General features: G+C 39.7%; 3 protein-coding genes across 5 annotated transcripts in view; all 3 read left to right on the top strand.

Moving 5' to 3' along the window:
• The window catches only part of LOC6496830 (fibronectin type-III domain-containing protein 3A), a 109852-nt gene that overhangs the window by 45069 nt on the left and 41190 nt on the right, over nucleotides 1-23593 (top strand). The window contains exons 1-2 of one of the 3 annotated variants that reach the window (XM_001963281.4): nucleotides 4293-4661; nucleotides 6209-6635. The exons of 1 other annotated variant lie outside the window; for it this stretch is intronic. The gene's annotated coding sequence lies outside the window, so the exon portion shown is untranslated. Of the gene's footprint in view, nucleotides 1-4292; nucleotides 6636-23593 lie in introns of those variants that run through there. One more of the 3 variants, XM_044716364.1, reaches the window with a different exon arrangement.
• LOC6496828 lies at nucleotides 8665-9977 on the top strand. Its single transcript, XM_001963284.4, has one exon. The coding sequence runs from the start codon at nucleotides 8772-8774 to the stop codon at nucleotides 9912-9914; it is 1143 nt and encodes a 380-aa protein (XP_001963320.1). The 5' UTR covers nucleotides 8665-8771; the 3' UTR covers nucleotides 9915-9977.
• LOC6496829 lies at nucleotides 10234-12891 on the top strand. Its single transcript, XM_001963283.4, has one exon. The coding sequence runs from the start codon at nucleotides 10341-10343 to the stop codon at nucleotides 12750-12752; it is 2412 nt and encodes an 803-aa protein (XP_001963319.1). The 5' UTR covers nucleotides 10234-10340; the 3' UTR covers nucleotides 12753-12891.

Genomic DNA, 23593 nt, shown 5'->3' on the forward strand with positions numbered 1-23593 from the left:
GGGCAAGACGACCAGTTGGAGAGAACTGGAGAACTGCTTCTGATTCCGATGTCGAAGCTGGGATGCTGGATACTTGGATACTGGACTGGATTCAGAATGCTGAGGCTGCCTTCTCGCATGACAAGTGGCCTGCAACTAAATCGTTGTAACAGCAACAATTGCACTGAAAGAAAATTAGAAGAAAATGTTAAAAAAAATCCTCCTCTTCTGGAAATATCTATAAAATAAAATGGAAATAATACCCTTATTTATTCTCCTAATTTCTCTCAGTGCTTAGCAGCTGTAAGACTATCTGTGGCACGTTTCTAAAAGGAACGCAGGCCAAGACCCGGCTTCTCATAGCCCTCCTTTTTTTCCTGTTCTCGAATCTTTTTTATTTTTTAGTTTTTTTTTATTTTTTTTTTGCATTTCAATTTAGTGCCCCGGAACAACAATTCAAGAGCTTCATGCTAGGCATTGCCTTGCCCACCCACCCAGGCTGTCTGACTGCCCCCGCAATAAAACAAAATCCACGCTGCCCTGGAGCAAAATTGTTTTGGTTAAAAATAACATTTGATGCAAGCAATTGAAATTATGCGTATGCCTGTCTGCCTGCCTGCCTGCCTACTAGCCTCCTCCCATCCAGGCTATTGCAAAAATATTTCGCATGGAGCGCCATCTGTTGTCGGACTGACCTGAATTTTTGGATGTCGATGGGTTCTATGTCGGTTTTTGGGGGCTGCGGCTGGGGCTAGAAGAGTTCTTTAGTTTCATTTGCCATTTACAAAATATTTTTATGGAGTGTTCTGCTTGTCTATGCATGAGATGGCTAATAATGGGGGTTTTCGATTCAAAAAAATCTAAAAAAAAAAAAAATAGGGAGATATTTCATAAAAAGTTTTTTAAATATTTTATAAAGGATGTAATGAAAAATATTGCCACAAGCATTTAATATTTTAAAAATATTTATTTATGTATTTAAATGTAAAATGTTAGGGTGCTGCTATACAATGTACGGCTTTTGGAGTTTAATTGCATTGGCAAGGTTTCATCCAATCGCTCCTAAACCGCTTTATTTTCTATTTATTTAAACCAATTGCAATCAATTTCAAGTATCCTAGTCACCAAATCTCATGCAAATCAAAAATTAATGAGCTACCCAAGCACTTAACTCTAGAGAAATAAACTTTCAAAGACTAGGAAGGACACCCCCGCACCGAAATCTCCATTAGTTGGCATTAGAAAACAGGTTGCTTTGGCGTTGAACCAAAAATGCCCAAATACCGATGGCGATTCAATCAATAGTAGAGCCAAAACACGTGAACTTTGAACTGACCTAGCCCACAAAAAAATGCGGCAAGAGAAACCGATGTGAGGAGAGAACCACGGAGAGAAATCGAGAAAGAAAAACCAAGAAAAAAAAAAAGGGAAACGAAACGAAACGAATCGAATTGAATGGAATTGAAAACGGTGCACGAAAAGTGCAACAAGAGGCATGCAACAAGGGAAAGGTAAACACGGTGAGACCAAGATACAAAGATACATCTCCGTGGCACTGCTCAGATACATTTTGGGCAATTTTTTGGTCTGGCACTCGAAATGCAATTGCAAGAGGGCGGAGTAAACAACAAAAAAACACAACAGATCGTAATAATAAAAAACGATATATATCTCCATATATATATTGATTTACGCAACTGAAAAAAAATCGCTTAAACTGTTTTATTTTTGATTTTTTGTTGTGTGTGAAAGTTACAATGCTGCTGAAATATTGAAATCAATTGCAGGTTTCTGTTTCCATTTTTTTTTTAAACAGTTTCTTTGGTTGGTTTTTTTTGTATTATTTTTTTTTTTGGGTTGATTAATTGGCAATGGCCAATGCAAATGTTGTTGGCCTTTTGGCTGGGGCACACAGATACAGATGCAGGCGGCATACAGATACAGATACCGTATACAGTTGCATTGTCAACGTTCCAAAACAGACCCAGCAGCGTATGGCATACAATTTAAAAATGTATCCAAGAGATACATTACACATTACGGCCATGGCTTGCCAAGTCTTGACTTGGAAATTCCCTTCACTGCATTCTTTCCCACACCATAAGCCAGACAAAAGAGCCCCAGCCGATGGTTGATGGTGATGGTGATGGTGAGGATGGGGGATGGGGGTGGCAAGACTGGGCCCGAGATACATAGATACTTTTTGGGCCTTTGGTCTTTTGCTAGTTTTGGTTAGTTGACTGCAGGGCTTACAGCTAAAGCTACAGATACAGATACTACACTAACTCCCTTCCAGCCTGGCCTCTCTCTGCCCTCCATCTCATTCTCAGACTGAGTCGTCGCCGTAGTCATTCGCATTGTCGTAAATTTTATTAGAGTGTTGCCACCCCACACTCCCGGCTCTAGACCCTCTAGCCCCATCAACCAGCAACATCATCATCATCTTGCGACCTAACACAATTTTACTTAGTTTGCATTTTAGCTTATGGCTTTTGTGTTTTACTCGCTCCAAAAAATCCACAAAAAAATACAAGAAGCAAAAAAAATACACACTCGTAAAACGCTTCACATTTCAAAGGCCACACATTATTATTATTTTCAGGCTATTACTTTGGGGGTATTTTTCAAAAGTTTTCAATTTATTTTTTTGTCGTGGAAAACTGATATGTCTTTGGCTTGACGTTTGAGTTATTGCCTTAACATAAATGCTAGTATTACCACTCCCCCTTCCCTTCTTCAATTACTCAGCATCTTTTTTTTTTTGGATTCTCAGTTCAAAAGGTTATCATTGAATTTTTTTTATTTTTATTTTTATTAAAGCCAGACTCTTCAAAGCACGGAAGCATCTCTTAAAATTTTGGTTTATTGGTTCTTCTTGGGTCAGATTTTGGGGTTATCAGTGGTCTAAAAATAATACGAATCTTCTACTGACACATGTATTCTTAAAAAAAAATCTAAAAAAAAATGAATTATTTGGCGGCTTGAATTTGAAGATTTGAACAATGAGTTCGTTGTCCGTTCAAAGGTTGATTCGAATTTTTAGAATATTTTTAATAAAAATTTTTGGAAAAAGCTTATGAATCATAAATATTTGAAATAATAAGAAATAAATTTATTGAAATAATATAATCTAGTGGATTTCAAAGAATCGTGTTAATACACAGAAAAACCACCAGAAAAATTCTTTAAATTCAATTTTAGGATTCTGCTACCCAAAACAAAAACGAATCATCAGATTTACTGATAAAATTTTATGAAACTTAAATCCCAAGAAGCAAAATTAAAATTATGAAATCATTTTTTTTCGGCTTTTAAAAACGGGGATTTCCAAAAAATTCGCAATTGCTTTTGGGCCAATATATTCGCTAAGAGAGCTCCTCTCTTTGTTTGCTCTTGCCAGCCCCCCCTAACACACACACGGACACACACACACACACTCGCAAGAAAATGCATCTAAAGAGCAATGCCGGTTTTTCTTGCCGACATAGTGTGTGTGTGTGTGAGTGTGTGTGCTACTACGCTGCGGTGACGGTCGTTCGTTTGCTTTTGTATCTCTCAGATAAATGAGTGTTGGTGTTGTTGTTGGCACGGCCTGGTAGTAAAAATTCTGCTCAGCTGTGCTGCGGGTTGAACAACAACAATTGACATATGCGGGGCCCCTTAGCAGCGACGTCGACAGCAAAAGTATCTTCCAGTACCGCTTTCCAATTCGGAGAGATACATTTCGGAGTCCAGCCAACAAACGAGGGGGGGTTCCAATGAGAGCGCACTTCGTGTTTAGATTCGTGCACGGAATTTCATATTGGGGCCATTCGGGTGTTTGGAGTCGGTTTTAGTTTCCGATTTGGATTCTTGTTCGTGTCGGGTGCTGCTGCGATGGGAACAATCCGATGGATTGAAAGAACAGCCGGCAATCACTGGATTAAGAATAATAAAAAAAATATACATATATTGAATCCATGAAATATTTTTCCTATGAAAAAATAAAAAATGTAATAGATATATCTAATGTAATAGATATTTTTCTAAAAATTTATTGAAAATTCATAGTCTGCCCATAGTACTCGAAGTGAGCAGATACGAGAGAGTATCTTACAAATATAAGATACTTGCCGAGAGAGTTGGACTCCGAATTTCAGATTCGAGCCAACATGTTGGGTATTGGGGTGTATGACAAGAGAGGGTCGGACTGTGGGACCTCTCTTTCTGGCCCAACTTCTCGATGTGCAACATGTTGTGTGGAGCGAGAGGGGAATAATAGGTCCCATAGCTACCTCTCGCTCAAGCGCCACTGCACAATACCCAACTTGGCTCGATAGTCCGAAATGTTCGAACCGAGACACTGGAAAAAAAGTCGAGTGATTTGAGGAAGAAACAGTTGGGGGAAAAATATCTCATCTGTTATTGGTGTTATTCTCAAACGCGCGCTCAAAGAAGAAGCATCGAGACCACGGAAGCTCCAAAACAGCCGGCATACGCGTAGCGGTCGGATTCGCGGATATTAACTCCCACACTGGGAAGAAAATCGGGGGAAGAGAGTAGAGAGAAGACAGCGGGAGCCGTAGAAAGGCAGCGCGTCGTGTATTTTCCTTCGAATTCTACGAAAAAAAAAAATTCTGCCACACTGCCTGTGCCCAGTAATAAACAATTGTTGTTTCTACAAAGTTTTTAAACAATTAAAAGTGAGTGTGGAATAAAGTGCAGCCACAATCTACAAATTCAAAATCAAAAAAAGAGTGTTTTCGAAAAAGAATTCTCAAAAAAAGAAACCAATAGTTTCTTCCAAAACATACTCGAAAGAAACACAAGTACTAAAAAATGGTTATAAAATTTTATTGACATCCTGTTCTTTTGTGCAAAAAAAAAAAAACCAAAAAAAAATCATAAACATAACAATCGTCATAATCATAAATAATAAAAATAATTTCGTTTGACGTTTAAATGCAAAAAAAAAAAAAGAGATTTTACTCAAAAAAAGAGATAGAATGAACAAAAAAATAAACAACAATGAAGAGCAACCACTTTTTTCAATTGTAATTTCCGGTGTAGCGGAATTTCACTGTGCATTGTGGTTCTTTTTCTCCCTGTGTGTGTGTTGGTGTGTGTGTGTCTGTGTGTAATGAGTGTGGGAGAGAAAATCAAGATGGAAAGAAAATCTGGAAAAAACATAAACAGCCCAGAACAACGTGCTTTGAATGTGTGTGGGTGTTTGTATCTGTGTGTGTGTTTGTGAGAAAAGAAAACTGAACCCAAATACAAATACAATTCAAATAAAATAAAAAACAGTCTTAAGAAAAGTGCAGATATTGCCTTTGGTTTATTGAATTTATACTATAAAATAATAAAATTTATAATATAAAATAAATTTTATAGCCAAGTTTTTGTCTTTTGGCCCATATTGAGGTTACATAAAGATCCTCCCCCGAAAATAGAGGTCACTAATCCTCCAAAAGTATTTCCAACATTTACACTATAGCTGGAAAAAAAAGTATCTTTACGTTTAACATGTATCTGGAACTTAAAACCTGTACTTAGAACTAGTATTAGCTAATGATTGGCAGTAAATAATATTGCCTTACTTAATAGTTACTTAGAATAGTTTTCCGTAAACAGATTCTTAGAAATTTCAGGGCTTTTTTTTGTACTTTACCCTCGCTGAGCTCATCAATTTGCATTCAATTATCAAAGTCAAACGATTCGGCTTATCAAAGTCAGTGGGTTAGAGGGGAAACTGAACCCTGACCTGGTACTCTAACTAAAACATATTTAACTTTACCATCTTTGAGATACTTTTGGCAAGCTGAGAAAAGTTTTAAAGACCGCAAAACTTTGATTAAACATAAAACATTGCCATTATGTAGGAAATAGAGTCTCTGGGTGGGATGCCAGCTAATTAAGATGGAAAATTTCCTGGGGGAAGAGAAAAGCTAGCCCATAAGTTTCCAGAATTTATAGAAAAAGCAAAATAGCTGCTTCCTAGAGGCAGATAATTTCTGCTCGCGAGTACTTGTAGATACAAAGAAACAACCACAAACAAACACCAGACCCCAATGGCTATAATAAACAATTAAAAATTATTTACTTGCCTCTGTTGGTGCTCGGAACAGAAATTGAATTATAAACAACACACAAAATGTAGTATTCCCCTCAGTAACCTCAATTTTGGATCTGGCAAAAACTCATACCTAATACATCATTTTATAATATAGTATATTTGTATATTTTTCAGTCTTGGGGCTTAAGTGCAATACCAAAATCGAACACTGAAACATTCCAAATAAAACAATATACTTGATCAAAGTGCAATACACATATAATCGACACGATATAATAAAGAATTAATCAAAAATTCTTTGCCAGCAAAACAATAATTAAACAATATACATAAATACATTAAAACTTATACTAAATAAATAAATTTACAATTTTGTGCAATTTACATTTAAAATATAATCATTGATAAAGAAAGCCTTGAAAAGGTCAAATACTTTTTGCTAAAAACTCAAATTAGATAAATTGTTATAAAATAAAATATATAGTATAGCTGATAAACAAATTGTATGAATTTTTGAATAAAAGTGCTAAAAAAAAACGTTAAAACAACTAGCTGAGGATTAAAAATTCCCAAATATTATTCCATCATTTTCTAAATCATTGTAAGTATGAAAATAGTTTAAAAAAAAATAATAAAATTCTTCAAGTCACTTGAACCAATACAAAAACGTTATAACTTTGCTGGGGTTTATTAGGTTTATTAGAGTTTTGAAAAATGATTCGAAAAATGACAAAAATATTGACCCATATTTTGGGTTTACTTTCGTAAATTTTCCCTTTTATGGGTCAAGCTTGAATTTTCACTTGCTTGTCGGTTGTCACTTGTCGCTGGAAGATTAGCATTTTAATGGACCTGGGAAGCCCCCCTCACTTACCTGAGTGATTTTCGCATAAGAGGATTTTAGTAGACAAACAAAATCCCCGTCGACACACACATGGGCCATCAAATAAATTTAACTCAATTGCCCAAACATTCCCGAATGGTAGAGAAGAGCGTTGATTGTTGTTTTTTTGATTGTAGATTGTGGATTGTTGACTATTTTTGTCGTTGTAGCTTTCGTGTAAACTTTTTATCTCTGCTTAGATTTTTTTTTAACTTTAACTTTATTTATTTTTGTTTCGCCGCCCAAATGATAACAACAAAGAACATGCAATTTAGTAATTATTAATTTTACGGTCTGTTTGAGTTTAGTTTGTGTTTTAATGTGTGACTTTTGGAGTTGGAGTTTTGAAGTTGGAATTTCTTGCAAAAATGTTCAACTGCATAACTGTTGATCATTTCCGTCAAAAAAAAAAAAATCAAAAAAAAGTAATACAAACTGTCCAAGTGTGTCGAAGGTCAGTGAACTTTTCAGCGGCTCATGTTGCGTGTTTGTTTAGGCCCAAAAATCCCATCCCATCGCTTTATTGCGGTTATTGACTCCCCAACGTATTCCTCCGTTTCTTCATCTCTTTTATCTGCTTTCGGCCCACACACACACACACTACACTCACACTCACTTGTCCATCATCGTTCTGGCCTTATCTTTATGTTTTCTCCACCACTTCGATGGGTGGGGCATCGCCTTAAAAAATTACCCAAAAACAAGAAAGGAAAGCTAACTTCGGGCGGAGCCGAAGTTGATATACCCTTGCAGTTCAGTCGCAGTCCGCTAGGTGGCGCCACCCATCTTATTTTATTAGATATATGGCGGATCGTTTATAGTCGGCCGATCCTTATGAAAATTGGCAGATCAGATTGTTTTCCCCAAAATAGAATCTGTACCAAATCCCATCTTTCTAACTTAAAAAACACCAAAGTTATGCCAATTTCGATCGTTCTATGACAGCTATAGGATATAGTCGGCCGATCCTTATGAAATTTTGTACATAAGATATTTTGGTCAAATATAACATGTGTAGAAACTCCCAACCCTCTAACTTAAAAAACACCAAAGTTATGGCATTTCCGATCAATCAGTTATATGGCAGCTATAGGATATAGTCGACCGATCCCGGCCGTTCCGACTTATATACAGCCTGCAAAGGAAAGAAGGGTGTGTGCAAAGTTTCAACTCGATAGCTTTAAAACTGAGAGACTAGTTTGCGTAGAAACAGACAGACGGACAGACGGACAGGCGGACAGACGGACATGCTCATATCGACTCAGGAGGTGATCCTGATCAAGAATATATATACTTTATAGGGTCGGAGATGTCTCCTTCACTGCGTTGCACACTTTTGACCAAAATTATAATACCCTCTGCAAGGGTATAAAAAGGGTTACAAACGGAAAAGAATTAACATAATCAAATTTACTTTTTAAGTTACGAACACGTTTCGTGGAAAAAAAAATAAGAGAAATAGAGAGGAAAAAAAAGTAAAATCTATTATTTAATTTTCGTGTCAGTCGGCGCTGTGCTCCAAAATAAAATTATATTGATGAGCCGACACGCTCCCCTGTTTACAAAATGCCAATCGAACTGACAAGGTGATCTATAAACAGATTATGCCTTGGATTTGGGCGGAAAAGTGGTTACCTTTTGGCATTTTCTTTCAGGTTATTACATAAGGATTATGTCTTCAAGTAGAAGATGGCAGATAGAAGATAATAACATAATTTCATTTATTTTCCAAGAGTATATCCTTTGTATCTCTTGCAATTCCTGTCACAAAGTCTCTTTATTTTTCTAGCTTTTCACTTCTCAACAATACATTTTTTAAATTATTTTAATAATATCCAAGTTTTAGCCTAAATTATGTGCATTCTGTCTTGTAGACTTGATAGGAGGGTGGCAGGCTCTAGTTGTGGTTACCATTTTCCGGGCGGACCGTGGTCGCTTGGCGTCTGCCCCAGAAGTGAACCGATAGCGCCACTCCATCGCAGATGGGGTTCCGGTGCGAGAAGGTTCTGGCGGGAACGCAACGATCTTGTGATCCAGCGAATGGCAAAGCTCTTGGATTGTTATCCGGAGGAGATTGGAGGATTTCTCCATGAGCTAACGCTGCAGAATTACAGCCGACTGTTGTACCCCGTGGGTTGTGGCAGGAGTCCGTGCAACGTGCCCCTCTGTCATCCGACTGTCTGTGATCGGTATATGGGCATTTTCGATGAGGGGGGCAACTTGCGGGACCCCACCAATCCGCGGAGTCTCTTCAGTCTGCTGTACTTGCTGCAGCGTTGCCTGAACGGGCAACCGTTGGGCGGTTGTTCGGGACTTCCGATAAATTCAAATAAAAAATGCGGTTTCGAGGAGTGCTATCCTAGGACCGGGCCGGAGAATTATATTGGCCTAGATCAGGAGAAGGTCTGGCAGCTTTATAGATTTGGTAATCCCAAAAAACGTAAGCGCTTAAGAGACCAGTCGATGTCCTTCGTGCCAAGTCCATCTATAATATCGACTCGAGTCACGGTACCACGAAGTAGCATCTCCTCGACCTATGTGAGCAACATGCGTGTCCTTAAATCAGAGGATTCGATGGAAGACAGTTGGCGGTCTCGGCCTGGCATCAAAACCACTCATACAGACCCCCAGATGGATCCCGAACGTAACTTTGAAGCAGAACTTATAAATATTCAGAGAAGGGCTTCGCAAATTCGGGAAATATTTAATGATTTTGTGGAACAACAGATTGTTCATGTTGATGCCGTGAATCTAATGGAAGCTATTCGGTTGGTGGATCTTGGCGATTTGGAATCAGAATCGGATGAGAAACGAAAAGGTATAGGGAAAGTTTCGGCAAACAAGATAGTGGATGAGATATCCAAGTTTTACAACGATGTGGTGGGGACTTCATCCCATCGTAAGAAGAATAGTTGGAGAAATTATCAAGCAGCTCTGTACAATGAGCCTGTCGATTACAAGAGGGCCTGGAACGTGCAACATTGCCTCGCGTTTTGAAAGTGATTTGCAAAATTCAGTCAGAATAATACAAAAATAATTTTAAATAAAATTTTATTAATATATCCTCTAAAGGTTGTTGTTTATTTTTATTAAGCGAGCAGGCTTTGGGTTTCGTTGGGAAATAGTCTGAAAATTTAAAGGATCTATTGGAGAAGGTTCTTCTGAAGATGAACTCCTGCCTTGGGTTAAGGACCAAGTACCGATACAAGTCTCTCCATGAAAGGATAAATGGGAAAAATATGATTAAATTTTCTTAAAACTAAGTATGTTAAGCGTTTTCAATCAAAAACAGATTTTTGAAGTTTCGCCAACAGTAAGGGAATAAGTTCAGTTTTAATAATGTGTTTGGTTGGATAACAGCCTCTAAGTGGAAATTCAAAATTTGAGAGTCTATTTTCGGCAATCCTAGGTGGTCAGGCCGAAATGAATACGTGTTGTTGCCGGTCGAACAGGGATCGATATGATCCCTTGGCCTGTATCCCGAACCTGCCCAGGCTGCAACCCGTCCAAAACTGTCGTCCTTTCCTGGAAGGACGAAAGGCAGCTAGCAGTTGCCTGTCGAGCGAAAGACGATGGGGTCAACTGAATAGCGGCATGATCGGGGCACTGGCCAAGATGGTGAACAAGTCGGCAGACAAAGTCTGCCAGTTCCTCCATCATTTGACCCTGCACCTATTCTCCAGGATCTTGTATCCCCTGGCGGCTGGCTGGAACACGCTCAAGATACCCTTTGTCCTGTCCGATACCTGTGAACTGTACTATGGCATTTATGATGAGGACGGTAATCTGAGGAATCCGATCCCCACTCGGACGTTATTGGTGCTTATAACGATGCTGCGCTATTTCCTGAACCTGCCCCTGGTAAAGGACAAAGGTTGTAGGCGCAAGAAAAAGTGTCAGTGCTGTCAGGACATGGAGCACGATATGCGGAACATTCATAATCCCGGCTATTGCGGCAAGGGGGCCATGAACTTATTCGGCGAAACGAGACCCCCAAAGATTGAAATTACGGCGGCAAAGGAGATCTGGGCTGGACTGAGGCGAGTGGGTTACGATCAGTTTAGTACTCTCAGAGATATACCCTCGAATGATTCCCTGGCATACGGTTATGCGCCATATCGGTGTCCTTGCCAAGCCAGCGATCCTGGGGGCTCCCTGGCCCTACAGTCCAGGCGCGCAATTGTCAGGCCCTTTGCCGATTTGCCGGAGCCCTTAAAAGCGCTGGCTTTGCAAAATGCCTGCGACGAGGAGCAGGAGGAACTGGAGCGATACGATCCCAGTCCGTGCAGCAAGGCTTCAGCTCCGATCAGTGTGCCATGGGTGAAGGTCCAGCGGATATACATAGCTCGCATTTCGGATCTCTACGCCGCCGTTGTCCAGAACCAGCACAACCGACAATTGTTGGGCGACGGCCGGAATCCCCAGCCGAAAACCGAGCACAGGATTGTGCCCTGCCGGAGATCCTCCGGTGGCTACATGCCCGGGCCGAACTTCAATGGAATGCCCTGGAGCTGGATGCCTCGCAAGTCGGACGAAACAGCGAGTCCTTCAAAAGGACACTTTCAAGTGCACATACCGCCCTATAGGCATCGACCCATGCAAGACGATTATCAAACGATGAAATTCCAAGCCAGGCAGCTGGACAAGCTGGAAGCGAGTTTCCGTCCTCTTGAGAACAGAACTCTGGCCAACAGTCGTCTTGCCCTGGAGCGGCTTGGTTGGCAAAGCAGGATGCAGACGATTGAACGGCCACTGAGACAAACTCTTCCAGCTCTTCCGGCTCCTCCAACCATATCTATCAAAACTTGCCTCCGAGAATTGGAGCCATATATGCCGGCCCGTCCAGCTGGGACCCCCAGAGCGGCTGTTAATTTCTGGGAAGAGTTGAAGGAAAGGGAACACCTGGCGAAGATGCGCCACTTATGGAGAACATATCCTTGGCAGAATCTCAGATACTACTTTGCCTCATCGACTTCTCAGGGAAGTAGTTTTGGCTCCTCCATAAGAGATACTTACGGCTCCTCCAAAGGAAGTACTTACGGCTCCTCCAAAGGAAGTACTTACGGCTCCTCCAAAGGAAGTACTTACGGCTCCTCAATGAAATCTGAGAGCAGCCTTACCTCAAAATCAACATATAAGTCCTCCTCCCGTCAAATAGAACCCAGGGACAGTAGTTCTGGAAGAGCCAGAACAGCCGGAGGAGAAAACACTTCCACAAGCTCTCCCAAACGAGTCCTCAGAGCCATAGAGCAGAAACCCGTATTGGAGGACAGTATCTCACAAGAATGTGTCGAAGAACATAGTTATCCCGATCCCGAGGACTATAGGAGAGAAATCGCCAGGAGTTTCTCGCGAATGAAACGAAATGCGAGCAGAATCCCTGGCGAGAGTTTTTTGTTGGTAAAGCAGGCCGATTCATTAAAGAAAAAACCCGGAATAAATACAATGAACTGGAATACTCCAGCAAGCAGGCCCATAATAAAGCCAGCACCCCCAAATGGGACAAAAATAGAGGCTCAAGGTGCTAAGAAACAAGTACGATTCGGAGTTCCTCTGATCGCTAAAAGGCCCACACTCGATTGTGACAGAATGAAAATGCGGGTTTGGCGCAGAAGTGGCGACCACATAAGGTCGATCATCAAGTCAGCGCCAGAAATCGAGAAAATACCAGAAAGAATCTTCCTAAAGACGAGACTATGTTCAACATTGTATGAAAGTCCAAGTCCATCCAAATCAAAGGCCACAGATAGTAGAAGTAAAGGGACGATGGATCCTCTAAAGAGTATAGTCAGATATGCTAATTGCCAGGATCCAGTCAAGAAGAAAAGACCATAGGAGCAACAACTATCCACCGTAAACTACTGTGTGCCTTTTTTTTGCCCAAATACCTTTGATTTTAGTGAAGTAATGTTTAGAATGAAATGCCTGCCAATCTATCAATCGTCAATAAATACTGTGCCTGACCAGCCTTAAAGGTACTGTGTGTTTTCTGTATGAGGTCCTTTTCCCAGTCCTGGGATATCCACCTACACTGACTGAAAGCCGGAACACTGCAGCATAGTTGCGGCGTGTTTGGCTGCGCTTTTCCCCTTTTTATTCAAAAATCGGGGATGATGATGTTGCTGTGGTCTTGCCCCTGTACTGCGGGATTTGGCTTAAAAGCTTTTGACCCACAACCCCACGCATAGTCATAGTTTTGGCCAATTCCCTGGGATTTCTGCTGTTTTAAATTCTTTCATTTTGTGAGCTAGTCCGAGCCAGTCTATTTAAATATTTTTGCGCACAAGCCACACAAAAGTTTAGAGGCCTGGCATTTGACTCATTTTGACGCGTTTACTTTACTTTGGGGGCCTATAATATGCCAGTCAGGCCTCCCCCTTAAACCCCATTCATTCCACCATCCATTTAAGCCCGGGGCTGGGGGCCATAAGCCAAAGGGCAAACGGTTTGCGGCCAAAACGCAATTTTCCTGCTCAAGTCGTGAAGCGTGTTGGTAACAAGTGCCTCTCACTTTGGCTCTCGGCCTGGCCCTGGGTGGGCCGGCCTATCAACTTGGTTGAAATTTGGCTTTTGGGTTTTTTGGATTTAAGACAAACAGATTAGATATTCATATGAGATTTAAGTGAGCTCCACTCCGACCCCCAACAGCACCCCAAAATATGTCTGTATAAATTTTGAATAAATTGCGAAAATTAGCTGGTTGGAAAGTCAAATTTAAATAAGAATTTGTTTTATTTTAAATCTATATTTATTCTTAGTTTAAATAAGAGTTGTAGTAAGCTGGCAACATATCCAGTTTCTAGCCACCAGAAACCACCAATAGTTTCCGCCAATGGCAGCCCACAAACCTCCCCAGAGACGCTACATCCTCCACCCTGTTTCCTGTCCTTGGATTTCTCCAAGATAGATGCCACCCTATTCCTGGGGTGGCTCCATGTCGCCATAGTGCTTATCAGTCTGATGCGACTCTGATGATAATAATTCAGAGTCAAATATCGCGCGACGTCTAGTGGCCAAGTGGTCATGATTTATGGCATTCCATTCGAGACTTAAACAATACGATAATTATTTATTAGAGTTGAGCAGCCAGAGCCCGTTTTGGGCAAAACTAGTACTTTGTGCTTTTGTACAAACATACAAATAATATGTGTATATAAATAATAAGTTTTTGTTTGGCTGCAATGACTCTGCCCTGCCTTGCCCAGTTTTGCCTTTTTCCATCGCTCTGGGGGCAATTTATAATGTTGAGTGCCAAGCAGTTAGCTGTTGGTAACTTGGATCTCAGTACATCTCTCTATAAATGCTTCTATATACACATATATATTTTATAGTATATATAGTATAGAAGTATAGTCATAGAGAATAGTAGACGACAGACTAGAGTCGCCCTGACAAAACCAGTTGGAAATGGCCTGGCAAATGGAATTTATTGCAATGGAGTGCTGAAAACTAAATGATCATCTTCCATTCCAGAGTCCGAGGGGTCTGGCTATATAGTAGGTTCGGTTGGTTTTTTTGGGGGGATAGAGTCTCCCCACAACAATTGATACACTCTCTACCAGCTCATTTAATATTTATGCGCATTTAGCCGGCCACTTTTTTTTTTCTACCCCCCCCCCAATGCGTTTGCCAAAATATGCGCAAAATAAATACATTTTTTATCTTGGTTTTATTATTTTTTGGCCCTTGCTGGTAGGCATAAATTATGCACATACAAGGCAAATATTTAACGCCTTTCAGGACAACAAGGAATGGTCCTTGGAGCCTTGCTAGAAACCTCAAGCATCTATGAAATAAAAGTAAATTGGTTGTCCGGCTTTGGTTGTGTCTTCACCACTCGACCACTCTTCAACCATCCCCCTTACAAAAATTCTATATCCGCATATTTTTTCTCTTTCCTCTTATTCCCTCATATCGTTTATATTGTATTTTTATTTATATATATTTTTTTTTTCTCGTGTAGATTCGTTCAAGCTGTGGCATAATTTTTACGCATTTGCTTGGACTTTGCCGCTAAATAAGAAAAAAAACTAGAGGCTAAGGGGAAGTGGGCGTGGTTCACGCATAGATTTCCTGCTTCCTCCATCATCACAACAAAAAAACGAAAAATAATAAATATTTTAGTAAAATGCTGAGCGAAAAGTTAAACAATTCATGGCTGAAGCTTTATGCTTTATACGCAAAACTTTGAGTTTTGATTTTGGTTGTCAGAGTCAAAGTAGATTCTCCTCCAGTTTCTCCCTTTGATTCCACTCTTTTTTTTTTTGGTGGTATTTGAAGTTTGGTGGGTATGGGAATGCTTATCTGTTCCGGTTGCCAAGACGCACATTTTCACACAAACTCGTACACACATACTCACAGAGAAAGGACTTTCTGAAACTATCACTATAGTGATGGTTGGATGCTCTAATGTATGAAAGGACCCTTTGACTGTGGTTGGTTTTTTGGGGAAATTTGAAAAGAATATTACATTATTCCTCTTTTTTCTTGCATTTTATAATTCAAAAAAACAATTTCAAAAAAATAAAACACTTCCTAAAACCTTAAAACATTTAAATTAAATGTCAAAAATTTTAGTTTTTCGAAATATCTTTTTTGAAAACATATTTTTATAAAATGCTTATGAAAATTTCTAAAAAATGTCTTGTATTTCAATATTTTTTGATTTTTCGAAGTTTTATACACATTCTTCGAAAAGGCTTCAAAAATCTTTCAATATTCTGGGATTAAGGACCTTAAAAAAGGATCCTATTTATTAGAGCCCTAGTATCTCCTTGGAAAAGAACATTTTCGAAATCGTCGTAACCAAATTAACAAGTCGCACATTTGGGCTTTTTTTATGTTTATTTGTTTGGGGCCGCGACGCTTGCCAAAAACCAAGGCTGTCTGTCTATATATCTGCCTCTTAGCCCCCCCTGGGTTCTCCCTCTCTTTCCCTTGCCACTCTGGCCATCTCTATCGCTCTGTGCTAGCCTGGCTGCTGGCTTCGTGGCCTGGTGTGAGAGGCCAAAATCCACTTAAATCGATAAAAACTATCAAATCTGTGCGGGGCGTGTGCCTCCTTTGCTTCGGGCCATGTGCCGGAGTCGGAGTCTGGGAGTCCGGAGTTTCGTCACTCATACGCCATGTGCGCCAGCGTCTCCTAGCGTCGTCGCCACTCATTTTTCGCCCATGTTGCGTATGTTGTCAAGTCTCTTCCGTTTGCTGCTAAAATTTTGTTTGTTTTCTCTCACTGTAGTATGTGTGTGTCCTGTCCTGTGTATGCTGGGTCCTGATTTTTTTTTCTTCATTTTTTTTTTGTCTTGGCATCGGGCACTGTGCTGCTGCTGCTGCTGGCATGTCCGTTTTGGCATGGACTTGGCCCAAACCCATTGTTTGGGAAATATCTCCCCATTTCTGTTCCCATTCGGATTTTTTTTTTCGGGGTGGTTCGGTTAGGCAGCAGCATTTCCGTTCTTTTCCGCTGTTGTCAAGCAGGCTAACATACACACATGTGTGTGAACTTATAGGCGCCGGCATTAGGAGGAAAATTTCCGCCCCGCAGCCCATAAGGAAAAAAAATGATATATGCTAGGAAAATTTCGCCTTTCTCAAACTATATAATGCTAAATGACAAAATATGACAAATTAAAATAAAAAAAAAAAAAAGAAAAGGAAAAACGGAAAAATATAAATCTTTAGTGAAGCAACAACGAAGAAATTTGCTGAACAAATTTTATGACATTTGTCATGGAAATCTTTCCATTCGGCTGATTCGTCTTTTGTCTGGCCAATTTTGTGGCTGCCTCACATGACAGTCAGACACTTGTGCCTCTCGGGATATACTTATTTTTTTTTTTATGGATCTCTGCCCCTTGGAGGCCTATGCCTCCATGTGTATTAATACAAAAATCACGCACTCACAAATGTTCCTTTTATACGCTTTGCGTGCCCGGATTTTACAATGGTTGAGAAAATAAAGAAATACTAAGAAAAAAAGATTAACAATAATCGGATCTAATCATGCTGTAATTATGTGTCATAGTAAGTGGCTTATGATACTTTTTTCTCTCTTCCTATTTAACTAGGAAAATTGTACTAGGGTCTCCCTCTTATAACACTTGATAGTTGAAACCTTATTTAATTAAAAGACACAAAAAACTTACCCATATCAGTTGAAACTGAATAACTTTTACCTCTCTGACCAAACAAATTCAAAACAAATTAAGGGCAAAACAAAAAATTTAGAATCTAGTTGATAATTTAATAAAAACAGTAATCCCATGAACTACACTGGCAGAAATACATTCTTGGGGACAAGGGACAAAAAATAGTATCTCGGTTTCTGTTATAATTGGAGGAAACCCCCAGAACCCCACTTTTCATGAGAAAACTTTCCAATTAGAGACCAAACGAAGCAACATTTTTGTTTTTATTTTCCATGTTGCTGTTGCTTTCTGGAAAATCTAAAAAGTTTGAAGTTTTCACAGTTTTTTTTTTTGGTTTTATTTTTTTTTATAAATATATGTATATATTTGTGGTGCCGAGTGCGTGTGTGTTTTTAATATATGTTTTGCCAAAGCAATTTTCACACATGACCCGAAATGGCACACAAACAAACTAGCTGCACAAACTTTATAAACTAATAAACTCGACCGTCGAATGCAAGTCAACGCCACACCCGCTTTGCCTTCATTTTGCTCCCAAAAACCTTCCTTTCACTCACCGAGTTTCGATTAAATTTTTGTTTAGGTATTTTTGCAGATTTTTTTACTGCATTGCCTCCATACCACTGCGTATAGCTCAACAATCGGAAAATTGCTGAAACGAAACGCAGACATTTCTGTGTGTGTTCCCCATAAATATTTCTCGAACATTTTTCGGTTCAGGTTCGACTCTGGGACTCTGGGTCCCCCCCTTGTCGATTTTCCTTCTTTTTTTTTTTTTGTTTGTGCGAGTGGCAGTAGATTTTATGCATCGATTGTCGTTTGCCATATGCAACTTGCAATTTGGAAAAATTTGGTGCAGGTGCTGGTGATGCTGCTGTTGTTGCCACTGCCCTGCCTTTCGTTCTTCAAAAAATCACACAATTTCAAACATAGACAGAGACACACCTCAAGGCATTGCTATGGCATAAATTCTGTTTGGGATTTGTTGTCGTTTGTTTGATTTACAAACAGATTTAAAATTGATTACTTGTTTCTGATGAAATACAAATGGCAGTTGCATCGATTCGAAACTCGATTCGATTACTTAAAACGAAAGCCAAGGGGATTACTTAGTAAAGTGCAGAGTGCAAATTGTTGAAATATTTTGTGAAAATATTTCTTAAGAGCTCTGCAAATATTTGGCTCATATTTTCCAAACAATTGTTTGGCTAAATTGGCTTAAAAACTTGTACTAATTTTTATAATTTTGCACAGTTTTTGTGTTATTTGTACTTTCTGCTAATTACACGCCCCACTGCCTGCCCACAATTAATTCGGGTTTTTTTGTGTTTGGAGTTTTCATTTCCCCGTCCCAACTTCAATTGTGAAATTACAAAAAGTATATAATAGCTACAGCCAAGGCGGAATGAAAATTTCTACCAATTAGTGAAGTGAGCCGGGCCGGGCAGTTGCAGTTAAGGAATGCAATTATCAAAAAGCAGCAGGCAGCTCTCCCGTCAGAGTCCTGGATGGGAGTCCCACTAAAAATTTTACCCGAAAAATGCAAATGTGTATGCTCCTCATCTCTATATCTATCTGACTCTTTCGTTCCCCCACTCTGCTATCTCTTTCACACAATGATTGCTGCATTTATGAGATAAGTTTTTACTGTCGACAACAATTAAATTACATTTTAGAGTTTATGGCCTTCGCCTGCCGACATGGAGCATGGGGCATGGACTCGTTGTCGAGTCGCTTCTGTCGCCAAACTTCAATAAATTCTAATAATTTATTTCATTACCCGAGTCTCCCTGCATGTGTGTGTGAGTATGTGTATGCCTGTAACTGTAATTTCTACTGCATTTAAAATGTATGAAATGCCAAAAAAAAAAAAATGAAAAAATTTAGAGCACACAGACAATAGGGCTATAAAAAGTGAGCTTGCTTCGGGATTTGTGGCAGGACTTTTTGGCGCTTTTTTTAAGGAGGATATCTGTGGCAGGGCTATGTTGCATAATATGTGGAAAATGTCTACTAATTTGAGACTATATTTTTCTAAAAATTCCTAAACTCCTTTGATAGTAAATAGTTTTCTCCACAACTTCTGTTTTTTGATAGTTTCTGTTTTACTTTTTAATTATTTTCCAACTTTATTAATAATTGTTTTTTAACTTTTTTTTTGCTTCTATTTAGGTCTGCATTTAATTAAACATTGTTATCTCTGGCGCTGTGGAATTTTCATAATTTCTTTAGTTATTTTTGGCCCGTAATTTCCAGAACTACAAATTGATTATCATTAGAGACTAGAGGCAACTATTTATGTGGCCCGCATGCTGTTGGTAAAATATTTGCGTTTCGGGCCACGGGCTGGGATGCCCTGGTCCGTGCTGGTTCTGGTCTGGGGGTATTGTCATAATGCGATGCCTGCATCGACCACGCCCACCCGCATTTTGGGCGTAAGTGTGGTGTGTGTCTGTTTGTTCGTTCGGTCCAAGGGCATTCATTTAGTCATTTATGTGGTTTACATGCGCTCCTTTCAACACCAACAGCCACGCCTTCATCCCACCCAAAAAAAAAAAAAAAAAAAACACAAACCCGCCCAGTGTTAGTTAGTTATCGGGGGAAATTGAAAAACCGCATTGCATGTGTGTGTTTGTTGTTAGACAACTCCCCCCCGCATTTTCCATTTTCCATCGCACTTCGTATTCGGATTATTTTTGCACGCCAGGGGTTTCGCCCCTGGGCGTGTTAAACATGAATATTTTGATATACGAGCGTTGTTGCCACCAGATATCCTTGACAGTCCTGGGTTCCTAAACGGAACGTTTTAATTAGTAGGGACCCTTTTACAGACCCCCCTCTTCCTGCCCCTCTTGCTGCCATGGCACACTGACTAATGGGCGTGCGGACACTGAAGTCTATGCCCTGAAAAATGACCAACGCTCTTTGGTAAATGGAAAGCCTATCAACCATTTAGTGGTTTTTGGGTTTTGGACATTGATTCAAAATTAGAAGCTAATAATTTAGGAAAGTATGTGATTTGTTTTCAAGTTTTTTTCAGGCTTTTTCTCGAAAGATCTCATGATTGCTGCCTTTATGCAATCACGGTAATTAGCCGCCAACGCTGCCACAAATTGTAGTTGCATTGTTTTTATTACACTGCCTTATGCAACCAGAAGTGGCAAAGATGCAAAAAACCAAAAAAGAAAAAAAAAGACAGAAACATGAACAACGAAAAAATGCAAACAATAACCAGAAATACCAAAAAACCAAATCATTAACATAGTACAGGAATGTGTGTGTAATTAAACGAAGAAGCTGTCGCACAACAGGTTGCAGCAGATTGTTGGTTACAAATTGTTGTGTTGCATATTGCATATGGAAAAGTTGTTGTCTTTTTGTGGTTTTCTTTTTTTTTTTTTTGTGGAAAAATCATGTAGCCACCGCAGGTGGAAATTATCGAGGTATGCTTATGCAATTAAGCTGCTGCAGCAGCAGCAGAAGCAGCAGCAGCTCGTGAGACATATTGCATGTTGCATGGCCTGAATGGTGAATGGGTGGCTTTTATTCTCCTCTTTTTTTTTCTATTTTTTTTTTTGTTGCTGTTTGAACCAGAAACCATTCTAAACGGAACCGATAACCAGTCATTGAGCCTGCCTGGCTCTTGGGTGGGGAGAAAATGTGCCACGACATAAAACGCACTAAGGCACTTGCCTCGCCAGACACGACGCACTCGAGCGCACAAAGAAAGCTGTGAAATGGCCGCCATTGACTGCAGCTCTCAGTTGCTAACTCTGCTAGACATTTTTTCATGTCTTGGCTCCGCCAACTTGGCCAACTTGTCTATTAACGGTAACTAGGTAAATGTTAAGAATAACCGTTACAAAAATTGCCCCTGCTCTATTGCTATTTGCACACAAAGTAAGCCATTTGTTAAGTTGCAAACACTAAAAAAAAAAAATAAAATAAAAATAAAAATACCTTGTGGAAAAAATGTAGAATAAGGTGTTGAAGAATTCAAAGATAGGTGGGTGGTAGAAGAATTGCTTTGAAGAGTGGGAAAGTGTTGACTTGGCCCAAATGGGAAGCCCTTCAATATTAGCATTTCTTTCCACTGAAGACACAATGTCGTGGAAAGTTCCCGATTAGGTTTAATTTTCTTGGCCATTTGAATGCCAAAACACGACATTTTGCCATTTTGGGCTAAAACTGCACACACGGCTTATGGCCTTCCTGGTCAATAATTTATTAGACATTTGACACCTTTGGCTGAGAAGACACAGAACGGCGGGACATTTGCCGACACCTTGAGATTCCCATTCTGTTGACACTTTGGAGGCGGCGACGACTCGGCTTTGGCCTGACGAATAATGCAGACGAGGACACGGATGTGTGCTCCTTCGATACTCCAACAAATGGCCTCATCAAGACGCTCAACGTGTCGCAAATGCGTTGCTGTTGAGTGGCCCCGACACGCCCACCACCGCCCCTTTTTTCAACAACAACCCCGCACCAAAAAAAAAAAAAAATGGAAGAAAAGTCCCTGGGGGCAAGTTTTTACTCAGTTACCACCTGAAGCCGGTCTAGACACTTTTGACACAAATGCGGCGGGTGTTAAGAAAAAAAAAAGTCTACAAATGTCTCCTCTTCATCTGTCTGCCATTTAATATAGCAAAAAAAAAATGAAAAAATAAATAAAAATAAGGAAACCACACACAAGAACACACACACACACCTGAAAACAAAAAAAATGTATATAAAACAGAAGAAGGCTAAGCTGCGTAGATTTCCGCGTGGTATCCTCTGTCTCAGTCCGCTACCCCAAAACCCACTCCAGCCACAGTCTCACCTTGCCACCTTGCCACCAGCACCCCACCTTCAACTTCGCCCACCTGCCGCCTGTCTGCAGTCGACGCTGGAGGTGCGTGCCTCATTGTCTTCTACACTTTTCTCAAAAATTTTTTCCAACAAAATAGTTAATTTTCAAAAAATTTTCTTTTGAAATTTTTCATAGCATACTTTTTGAGGCATTTCATAGATTTTATTCAAGGACCTCTCTATTATTATTTTAAAAAATATAGGATTTTAGTTAAATAAATTTTTAAAAATATAACATATTTTTTTGTAAACTTAACTTCTTTTTTATAGCTTTTATTTTTAGACTCGCATTAAAAATTCTTTGTTACCGTGTAGGTGTGAGTATTGCCCCAAGGGGCACGTAGGTGGGAGGTGGTTGGAAGAAAAAAAAAAATCCCCGCAGATAGAGTGAGAAACAGTGAGGTCTCCGGGAGTACTTGAGACAGGTACGAGAGTGCATATTGAGACAGGTGACAACAGTCGCACTTCATTCTCTTGTTTTTGTTGTGACTGCAACGTCTCCTCTTCTTCTTCGACGACTTCTGCTTCTTCTTCTTCTATTTCGCCTTGTAGCATGCGACATTTTGTTGTTGTTGTTGATGTTGCTTCCTATTACCGGTACTGTTTGGGCAGTAATTGCTGCTTCTTGCTGCACCAGACGCACTAAATCAATTAGAATGCAACCAACGCAGAAGGCATTTGCAATGGAAATTTCTAAGCATAGAAAGATTGTTCTACTTCCAGTTTTACGATAATACAGGGATGGAGAGCCACCACTCTTTGGTGGCAAAAGTTTTGTAACTCGCTCTATTCAGATTGCAGTTCTCGAAATGGGGCTTCCAGAAGTATCTTTTTAGCAGTTACGAGGCATTAGGTTGATGTGGCAAATAGTTTCACGCACAAAAGCTTTGCCAATTAAAATTATAATGAGTTTTGCTTTCAATTCGTTTAAGAATTCAAAAGAGGAGCTTCAAAGTTGTTTTTAATAGGATATTTTGAAGTCATGGCTTTTTTAAATTTACGAAAAAATAAGTGCTCAGTATCTTAAATTTTTTTGCCAATCAGTCCTTAATGTTTCGTTGCCCCTTTGAGGAATTTCGAATGTTTGTTTCTTGAATTTCTTTCACTTTTCGCTGTCGTTTCTCATATTTGTTCGATGATTCCCAGCAGTGACAGTGAATGGGCTCCCCGAAATGGAAATGATATTTTGCCGGCTAATGGGGTTCACTGACCGACCCCACCTCCTTGTACCCCCCTTATAACCCCCTTCTACCCCCTGTCACTTACTTTCAAGATATGCAATACCAAACACCTTTTGTCGAAAAAAAAAGGTGAAAAAAAAGTGTCCGGTCAGTTGTCAGTTGTTGGTGGAAGGTGCGATAAATGCGGACAGACGTAACGAGCAAAAAGGGCCAAAAAAGAAACCCATTAAAGTAAAGCTGCATTAACGGCTAAATGAAAACACCCAACAAAAGCACCAACAACAACAACTATAGTTAAAAGAAACACCAACAACAACCAAGAGCAGGCATCAAATTTCGCCACAGACAGAAAAAAATATCTGAAAAGTTAGGGTATTGGGGGGGGGTAAGTAAGGCACCGAAAAAAATTCAACACTAATTATGGTTTTTTTTTGTATTAAAAATCCATTAGAAAGCTTAATTTATAAAGAAGCTTAATTTTTATAAGCCT

This window comes from Drosophila ananassae, chromosome 3R (assembly GCF_017639315.1).
Source record: "Drosophila ananassae strain 14024-0371.13 chromosome 3R, ASM1763931v2, whole genome shotgun sequence".
Taxonomy (NCBI): domain Eukaryota; kingdom Metazoa; phylum Arthropoda; class Insecta; order Diptera; family Drosophilidae; genus Drosophila; species Drosophila ananassae.

Bases quoted from the DNA above. Each gene is read 5' to 3' on its own strand.
- LOC6496828 (XM_001963284.4), top strand. From the start codon at position 8,772: ATGTGCATTCTGTCTTGTAGACTTGATAGGAGGGTGGCAGGCTCTAGT.
- LOC6496829 (XM_001963283.4), top strand. From the start codon at position 10,341: ATGAATACGTGTTGTTGCCGGTCGAACAGGGATCGATATGATCCCTTG.